Genomic DNA, 9,213 nt, shown 5'->3' with positions numbered 1-9,213 from the left:
GTTCCTGCGATCAAGCCCCGCTGGCCTTCAAAGCCAAATGCTCTGGGGTCTCCTCCTCCTGATGCCAGATCCCCAGACTGGGGAGCCTGACTTGGGGCTCAGAACTCTCACTCCTGTGGGAGAACCTCTGCAAAATAATTATTTTCCAACTTGTGGGTTGCCTACCTGGCGGGTATGGGGTTTGATTTTATCACGAATGCGCCCCTCCTACCCTCTCGTTGTGGCTTCTTCTTTGAAAGTAGAATATCTTTTTTAGTAGGTTCTAGTCCTTTTTTGTCTATGATTGTTCAGCAGTTAGTTGTGATTTTGGCATTTTCATGAGAGGAGGTGAGCTCAGGTCCTTCTACTCTGCCATCCTGTCCTTGCACCTGGGATCTGCTTTTCTGATTCTTCTTGCTTTCTAGTAAATGCTGACCCCTGGCTGGACTGTAGCTTCATACAAGCAGAGGCCAGATAAGTCACCTCCCTGTGTCCCTAGGACATGGACGGTAGAGGTTCCCTGAATGTATCAAATGAATGGGATCCAGGACTAGTCACAGGTCAGTGACATCTTGATCAAAACGTTTCCTGAAAAAGTATGTTTGTTAAACATGCAAGGCTCTGCCTGCAGCTCAAAGAAGTCCCAAAGCTCCTCCAGACTGCACGGCTTCCAAAGCTGGTGGCTCCGGCTTCCTGACGCCAGACTCAGAACCGCACTCCTCACCCTGAGCCGGGCCTCCAGGCTTCAGAGAGCCAACAGCTCACTCTCTGGGGTGGAAGGCAGCCTCCTGTGCTCATGCTTCATGTCCCCTGGGCAGTGTGGGCTGGGACTCATTTCTAACAAATACAACACGTTAATGTTGACAGCGACGCCTGTGTGAAGGCATCTGCTCACAGAATCAGTGAGCTCCGTATGGACGCAACACAGAAAAGTTTAACAGATTCAAAGTGATCTACCAGTATCTTCAAAGGAGAATTTCAATTGAATTTTTCATAATTTATATTTCCTTATATCACAACATTTTTAATTAGGAAAAGCAAATTAAAACCCACTCAAAAATCACGTTTTCCTTTTAATTGACACCGTTTCCCCTCTCGGGTGCTACTTTGGTAATGATTAGGTCCCCACCTCTCAAGAACGTTGCATCTGAACAGGCTGAGACAGAGCCAGTGTGAACGCAGACCCCAAAGCAGGGCTTTTGGGATAACAAAAAGAGAAAAAAACAGCCTTTCTCTTCACTTACAAAGGGAGTCACTCAGAGGGTCCAAAGCTCTGTTTTCCAAACGTAGAAAACATGGAGCTCAATGCAAACTAGAACCCAAAATATATCAGAAATGAAGCATAGTGCTTCGTCACATCCTCCAGGTCTGATCATCCCGCCTCTTCTATAAGGAATGCCCCCCTCCAGCATTTTTAAAGGAAGATGTTTGTTTCTATTTCACTTTCCAACTGGGTATAAAATCTACTAAAAGGGATACAATGAATCAGAATAGATCAGCTCACTCACAAGACACTCCCAGATAAAGATTTTTGGTTGCTGAGATTATTCAGCACATTATTTCAAAATGGCAAAATTCAGGACAATCTGAGAATTCAAAAGTGGCGGCTACATTCGCTGACAGGTTATGTGAGACACACATACATACAACCCATGTTTCAGTGTACATGTCAAGGGGCCAAGACCCCTGATCACTCAATAAGTTATTTTGTACATTACAGTGCACAGAACAACAGAGGGAGAGACACTTTCTTGGAGAGGTTCATCCTCTCTGAAGGAGGCTGGAGACCAGGACCCTCATTAGCTAGACCCCTCCTCTTCTTTGGTTGTGGCAGCCTCAGAGACAGCCGTTTCCTCTAATCGATCCTCCTCCTCCTGGGGATAGAGGTCCGGGTACTTCTGCATGCACTCCTGCATGGCCCGAAACTGGTCTATACAGTCCGACCCCTTGACATCCTCTGTGCTGTAGTGGAAGCAGGAAAAGGCCGCCTTGAACTGTTCCCCACACGGGCCGCTGGCCATGCCCCCCAGGCACGGGCAGTTCCAGTTGATGTCTCCGTTGGGCAGGATCAGTCCTGGGACAGGAAGATGAGCAAGGAAGTGTGAGAGGTGCTGCCTGAGGTTTCAGAAAAAGCAAAACCAAGACCAGCCCTCATAGGCATAACGGTAACATGAACCACTGCCTGGCTGGCACTCACCGGTGGACCTGCTGCTCCCTCGGGATGGAGTTCAAATGCCCAGCACAAACCCAGCATTCCCGGCTCTGTCGGAAAGGTCACCATCAGCGACTCTCTCCGTGTGCAGCACTGCTCTGTGTCCTAAGCCGCCTCCCAGTGCTGTGGCCGTGCCTGTGCTCCAAGAACTACACAGGGAAACCGTTTAATCCAAAGCGGAAGTAACCGCTCGGATGGTTACTGAGAAGCTTTGAAAGCCCAAACACTGGAAGGAGTCAAGGTGCTGGTCTCCTCCTTTCACACAGATGGTCAGGAACCCCTGCGCCCCGGACCTTCTCCTCAAGCCCCTCCCACTCCTCAGCTGCTCTCAGCTCAGCACAGTGTGAGGACTGGTAAAAGCGAGGCTGGAAGATGTCCAAGGCATGGTGGGCAGGAAAAAGCGAGTGACGTGCCAGAGCACTGCGCTCCATTCTTATAAAAATGGAAAACCATTCAAAAAATCAGAAGAAAGAGAGGCGGAAGAAAGAAGAAACTCCTAGGTTCAGCCTGATGGCCAGGGAAGCACGTGGGAACGAGGGCTGGAAAGCACACAGCCCCTCACACCTGATGGAGACGCACTCAGTGTCCCAGGAGCAGTGGTGGCCAAGGTAGACATCTGGAAACCCAGCCGCGGCCAGGGATGTTGGACTCCCACCCCCGCCCAGCACTCACCGTGCTCCTCGTAAGGATCATTGGGGTCGTCGGCCACCAGCTCCGCGTTGCTTGGAGTTTCATGGTCTTCTTTGGTCACAAATATGATTCGATCCTTTCCTAGTGTTTGGAGAACAGAGGGAGAAATGTTTCACCCAGGAGCTGTGAATCAGCCCTAAACCCAAGCAGCCAGGAAAACCTTGTTTGAAGACTGTCCCATTTGAAACCCTGAAGTGAGTTCAGTGGTGCTCCCCAGGCTGGGGACTCGCTCACTGCTGACTCTGGGGGAAGGTCTAGCAGCCGCTCCTGCATCACGTGCCTGTGACCAGACTGGGGAGGAGGAAGATGGCTCCTGCTGGCGCCATGTGCATCCTCGAGTGGGAGACGAGACGCCCCAAGCCATCAAATGCAGCTGTTTTCAGTCCCCAAGTTTGCTGACATCTAACAAACGGGTCTTCTTCCTCTGCTCAGAACTCCCATGAGCTCTGATGGCTCTGTCACTTCCCGTCCCTGTGAGCACCTGGTCCACTTGCTCCAGGCCCCTCAGGACCTGCCAGCAGGCGCCCTCAGATAACATTTTACCAATCGGGCTCCTCCGGAAGAGGCTTGGGGAAAGCACGAGGTTGACAGTAAACACCAGAGAGACGTGCCAGTGAGGACAGCAGAGGGGACAGAGGGAAGGTACTTGGTGTTTACACCCTCCCCACACCTGTACAGCGTCTCCCAGGAGGGGTGACAGTAATGGCAGCTGACCCTCGGCACGCTCAGGACCACGGCCTGCTCAGAACACCTGAGGGTTCTCTCCAACACCTCCCATTCTATCTCAGAGAAGGTGGCTTGTCCCAAGTGGCCTGGGAAAGGATTGGGGCCGGGCAGCCAGGGCATGTTGAAGAACCTGAAGACCTTGGTAATTCTGGCCAGTGTTCAGAACACTTAAAAGCAGCCTGCAAAAGTGCTGCGTGCTAAGCAAAATAAATAAGCTGACACAATTGCTCAGCTCAGCTCTGACAGTTTTGTTTACCAAGGTCTCAGCCGGGCCCAGCCGAATGAGGAGGCTGGTCTCAGGCCAAGGCAAGGCGTCCAACCCTGCTCAGTACGGGAGGCACCTGTGGGGCTTATGAGGCCCAGCCTCACAGAACAGAAGCTGAATCAAGCTCTCTGCACGTCCACACCACTGATGGGCTCCCAAGTGACTGATGCACAACCCCACCCAGAATGTTCCAGGTCCCTCCCACAGGCCGAGTCCTCCCAGGCACCTTTCTGGACATCCCCCAGAGAGATCGGTTATACTGGATCGAAGGATATGATACTGTCATTTAGAATAAGAAGTATATATTTCACCTTTGACCCCATTCTTAGCACAGAGCTCCTAAAATTTTGGTTTCCCAAGTGATGAGAGCATAAAGATCTTTTTGTTATGTTAATAGGATGACTTGGGGGAGCCTGAGGATGGGGGCTGGTTGCCAGGAGAAACGGCCCTGGGATTAGAGGGTTGGAGCTTTCAGTCCCAACGTGCCCCCCCCCCACCCCCGCATCCCACCCTGGGGAAGGGAGAGGAGCTGGAGGCTGAATCAGCTGCCAGCGGCCGATGATTTAATCAATCATGCCTATGTAATGAAGCCTCCGCAAAAGCCCAAGCGGACAGGTGAACACGTGGAGGTTCGGGAAGAGAGGGCATGGAGGCTCCGCCCCTTCCCCACACCTTGCCTTGGGCGTCTCTTCCATCCAGCTGTTCCTGAGTTATATCTGTTAATATAATATTCTATCCTTTTATAATAATCCAGCGATCTAGTAAGTAAACTGTTTCTCTGAGTTCTGTGAGCTGCTCTAGCAAATTAATCCAACGCTAGGAGGAGGTCGTGGGAACCTCTGATCTACAGCCAGTGGTTAAGAAGAACAGATGACAACCTGGACTTGTGACTGGCACCTGCAGTTGGGGCGGGGGAGAGGGGTGTTGCAGGCCTGAGCCCTTAAACTGTGGGATCTGACACCATCTCCAGGTAAACAGTGACAGATTGAGCTGAATTGGAGGACATACTGCTGGTGTCAGAGAATTGCTTGATGTGGGGGAAATACCCACACACTGGAATTGGAATCAGAATCGTTAACGGCAGAACATAACTGCATCTTTTACACGCTTGGGCCCTACTCAAATGAGTTTCCCCACCCGTCGGCTCATTTAATCCTTACACCAACACTGTGAGGTGGGTATTACTAATCTCCTTTTTACAGAGAGAGGAAACGGAGGCCCAGAGAAGGTAGGAAACCAGCCCGAAGGCACATAGTATGTGAAGGCAGAGCAGGAACACAATCTCTGGTCTGAAAGATTGCGAGTGTGTCACCCTGTCCACTGCACGCCTGTCCCAGCAGGAATGTCTGAGAGTGCACACAGGACTGACAAAAGGACAGTGCTCACCGATCCCCGAGTCCCAACTGTGAAAAGAGAACTCATCATGACTGCCAACTAGTGGGGTAACCAGCTAGACTGGAAGTCTCATTACATTTCTCTGGAGAAAATATAAAAATGCTTGTTTTCACTTCCAAGATAACCTTAAAAAGTTGATACAAGCATATTCAGAAGGACGTGGATAACCACCTTATGGCCTCTTAGAGTTCCAAGTCAAGATTTTCATGATCACGGCCGATGGGAGAAAAGGCCTGGGGTGGACTTAACTCCCAGCCAAGGAGGGCCAGCGACTTCCTGGTCTCCACAGCAAAGGCTCCTCGGTCAGAGATTGGCCTTGGATGACCTTGGTCATCAGACGGTGGCACAGGGACAGTAACCTCAAGGACCCACCACTGGCACAGAAGCACATTCTCCACGCAAGGGGCAATTCAGTGAAATATCATCTACGAGACTGAATTAATGTTGTAAACTGAATGCTGTGAGAATTCAATCCACTCATCTGTCCAGTTTTAGAGTCACTGAAGCCCACGGGCACATGTTTATTAGAGCAGGTTCCTTAGACGTTTACATGACAGTAATAAAAGAAAAATTTAAAAATCAACACAAAAATATATTTCTCAAATTCAGGAAGCAGGGATTCCCTGATGCTGTACTCACTATAGGAGAATCAACCTTTTTAAACAACCTAATAAGGACTTCACCCTCATGACTTAAGCTCCTCTCAAAGGCCCCACCTACTAATACCATTCACCCTTGGGGTTTGGATTTCAGCATATGAATTTTGGGGGGACACATTCATATCGTAGCAATGGGAAAATAAGGAGCACATTCAGATACCCTCACAGCCTCCCTCTCCCTGACTTCATAGCTCCTGCTCAGATGCCATCTTCCTTCATCACTCCCCATCACCCTTAACCTGCTTTTTCTCACCTAACAATTATGTATTTGTTTTTGTTTTTTTTTGCGGTACACGGGCCTCTCACTGTTGTGGCCTCTCCCGTTGCGGAGCACAGGCTCTGGACGCGCAGGCTCAGCGGCCATGGCTCACGGGCCCAGCCGCTCCGCGGCACGTGGGATCTTCCCGGACCGGGGCACGAACCCATGTCCCCTGCATCGGCAGGCGTACTCTCAACCACTGCGCCACCAGGGAAGCCCCAATTACGTATTTGTTTACCACCTGTCTCCCCCACTGAAATGTCAGCTCCTCAGGGGCAAGGATTTGTCTATTCCATTCACTGCAGTATCCTCGGAGCCTAGAACAGTGCCCAAGACATAGTGGGTAATCAGTATTTGTTGAAAAAGTGAATGGAGGAATGAACTCTGAATTCAGACATGAAGACCCCCAGACCCAGCAGAGGGCAGAAGACAGAACGGCTATCACTATGAAGTAGGTTAGAGAAAAAAAAACCTTGGATGGGTGGTCTCATTCCCCCTAGAACATGCGTGGGTCTTTACACAGCAGAATCTCTTGGTACATCCAACCCAGAAGGGGCGCCCACCACCTCCACCGTGCCACGAAGGCAGACCGCCCACCTGTGCCCACTGCCATGTGATCAGTGGCTGGCACATCACAGGTACTCAATAAACGTTTGTTGACACAACAGGAGAGAACACGGTCAGCATTAGAAAAGGAAGAACAATGACAGGAACAGTGTGGCCCTGGGCCAGGGAGCGAGCCTGAGTCCACGCTGCCCAACACCTTGAACGCCCTGCTAAGGCCTTTAACCCCAAGGCTTGGGGGTGGACCCCTGAAGTAAATGTGCACAGGCAAGTGACTGACTCAGAACAGAGGGCAGCCGTGTGTGTGGGTTCACTGGGTAAAGGTGCCGGGGATATGGCCCATCTAATGCTCTCGGCTTGCTGCAAGAACATAAGAAGGAAGATGACAAAAATAAACCAGGTAATTTCAAAGAGTTTAGGATATGAAAGACACGAAGACCCAGAGAAGACCTCACTGAGGTGACATATGAGCTGAATCTTAAAGGATGAGGAGGTAGTCATGGGAAGAGCTGGAAGAAGGGTGCACCAGGCAAAGGGAAGGGCCAGAGGCCAGTGTGGCTGGTCAGTGATGGCAGGAGCCGGATCAGGCAAGGGGCTCGCTCACATCAGCCTTAATCTGGAAGGAGTGTGGGATCATTTCTTTAAGTCCCATGGGAAGCATAAAGAATCGGTGGGTAGAAAAACAAGAAGTTGGGGACTTAGGGGACAGTGGCATGGATAAGATAAAAACTAGGGAAGGCCTAAAGTGAATGCTTTTAATTCTCATCTCCAAACTAAGAGAGCTTTGATCCAGGAAAAGATAGGGATCTAAACACCTGCCTCTGCTTCCCAGAGAAACTGCAACCCCTAGAAACCCTCAAGAATGAGGATTATACCTTCATTATACCCAAAAGGTTAAAAAAAATTTGCTAAATGAAGAAGTAAATTTGACTTAGAAGAAGGAAATTAAAAACAAAAGACTTGCTGTCTAACAAAGTGGTGAGGGCAGAGGACTTTTGCTCATGGCAAAGTTAAATATCAATCAATGGAAACTACTCATTAGAGACATCAGTGAGTTTTACGGCTTTATGACCCAGGGAAGGAGGATTCCAGAAGCAGAATGGGGTACTGGGAAAAGGCTTAGCATTTTAGACTGAGCTGTTCTCCTAACTGAAGCATGACCTTGGGTGGGTCACTTCCATCTCTGGGCTTAAGATTCCCTTAATTAACTGAGGGAGCTGGACTATTCGCTAAAGGATTTCTGGGTGAGTTCCAACTCTCTCTGGAACTTTATAGTCTCAGGTGTCCACCAATCCCCTCACCTGGCACCGAGAAGGTGCTTCATGAATATGCGTGGAATAAATGAAGATCAACTTCTCATTTTACAAGACTGGACACTAGGCCCTGGAGGAGTTGGGTGGCCGCTCAGGGACAGAGCCGGTTAGTGGTTGTGCAGGAAGACCCTTGGACCCGGCTTGGAGACTTCTGAGGTCCCGGGTAGAGGTAACAAGCAGACAGACAGTAGGCGGGGACCAACTTTGTTTTATTTTGTTTTGTTTTCTGCACAGGGTGTCTTCTGAGCGGAAGGCTCCCTGGAGTCCACTGGGCACCAGACTGGGCAGTTCTGGAATCAGACCGCGGGCCTCCAACCCCAGCTTTGCGACTTGCCGGCCGTGTGGCTTACCCAAGTCACTTCTGGGTCTTGGTTTACTCTCCGGATAAAAGCAGGGCCTGACTTAGGAAGGTCGTCGCGAGATAGGCCACACAAAATTCCTGGACCAGGGTCTGACCCGTCGCAGCAGGCGGCACTCCCACCCGCAGCGCAGCGCCCACCGAGGGGCAACTTTCCGGGACAGTTGAAAGCAGTGCAAACGGGAACACGTGGTGTGTGGTGAGCGCCATAGTAACATTATAATTAGAATCAATAAATTCCCAGTTACCAGCCACAGGCAGGGCGCTCGCACAGCCCTGACCCCCGGGCCTAGGTTACGAGCGCCCCCATGTGCTGTTCCCTCCGAGGTCCGGGTTCGAGCCTCACAGTGACCTCGGCCGGCCTCGCTCCTACCCGGGCCTCGGTTTTCTCATCTGAAAACCGGGGATGGCGACTCCGCCGCCGGGCCCAACCCGAGGGTCCCGAGGACTGTCCTCCGCGTCTGCAGTGGGGGCGCGGGGGTCCGGCGCGCTGCACAGACCGCGTGTCCCCTGCAGGCCCTCGTAGGCCGTCTCCACGCAGTCCCATCTCCTACCTTCCTGCCGGCAGTAGGCCATGGTGCAGCCCGGCGCTCCGACCTCGCGGCGACTGTGGCGGCGGCCTCACGCCGTGACCTCTCCGCTGCAGGGCTGGCGGCTTGGAGGCCCGCGCGGACCCACCCCCTCCAGGCCTGCCCGCCGCGCGCCTGCCTCGGCGCGTCTAGCCCGGCCCTCTCAGCCGGGAACTACATTTCCCGGCAGGCCGCACGCAGCCCGGCTGCTCCTCCAGGCAATA

General features: G+C 51.6%; 1 protein-coding gene across 1 annotated transcript; it reads right to left on the bottom strand.

Moving 5' to 3' along the window:
- Positions 1-961: 961 nt before the first annotated feature.
- On the bottom strand, positions 962-9,165 carry CHCHD4 (coiled-coil-helix-coiled-coil-helix domain containing 4). Its single transcript, XM_067755601.1, has 3 exons — positions 8,975-9,165; positions 2,864-2,962; positions 962-2,053 (listed from the first exon to the last, which is right to left on the bottom strand). The coding sequence occupies exons 1-3, from the start codon at positions 8,994-8,996 to the stop codon at positions 1,779-1,781; spliced, it is 396 nt and encodes a 131-aa protein (XP_067611702.1). The 5' UTR covers positions 8,997-9,165; the 3' UTR covers positions 962-1,778.
- Between the last annotated feature and the right edge of the window lie 48 nt (positions 9,166-9,213).

Source organism: Pseudorca crassidens, chromosome 10 (assembly GCF_039906515.1).
Source record: "Pseudorca crassidens isolate mPseCra1 chromosome 10, mPseCra1.hap1, whole genome shotgun sequence".
NCBI classification, from domain to species: Eukaryota; Metazoa; Chordata; class Mammalia; order Artiodactyla; family Delphinidae; genus Pseudorca; species Pseudorca crassidens.
The sequence above is the reverse complement of the archived record's forward strand: the minus strand, read 5'-3'. Positions and strand labels throughout refer to the sequence as shown.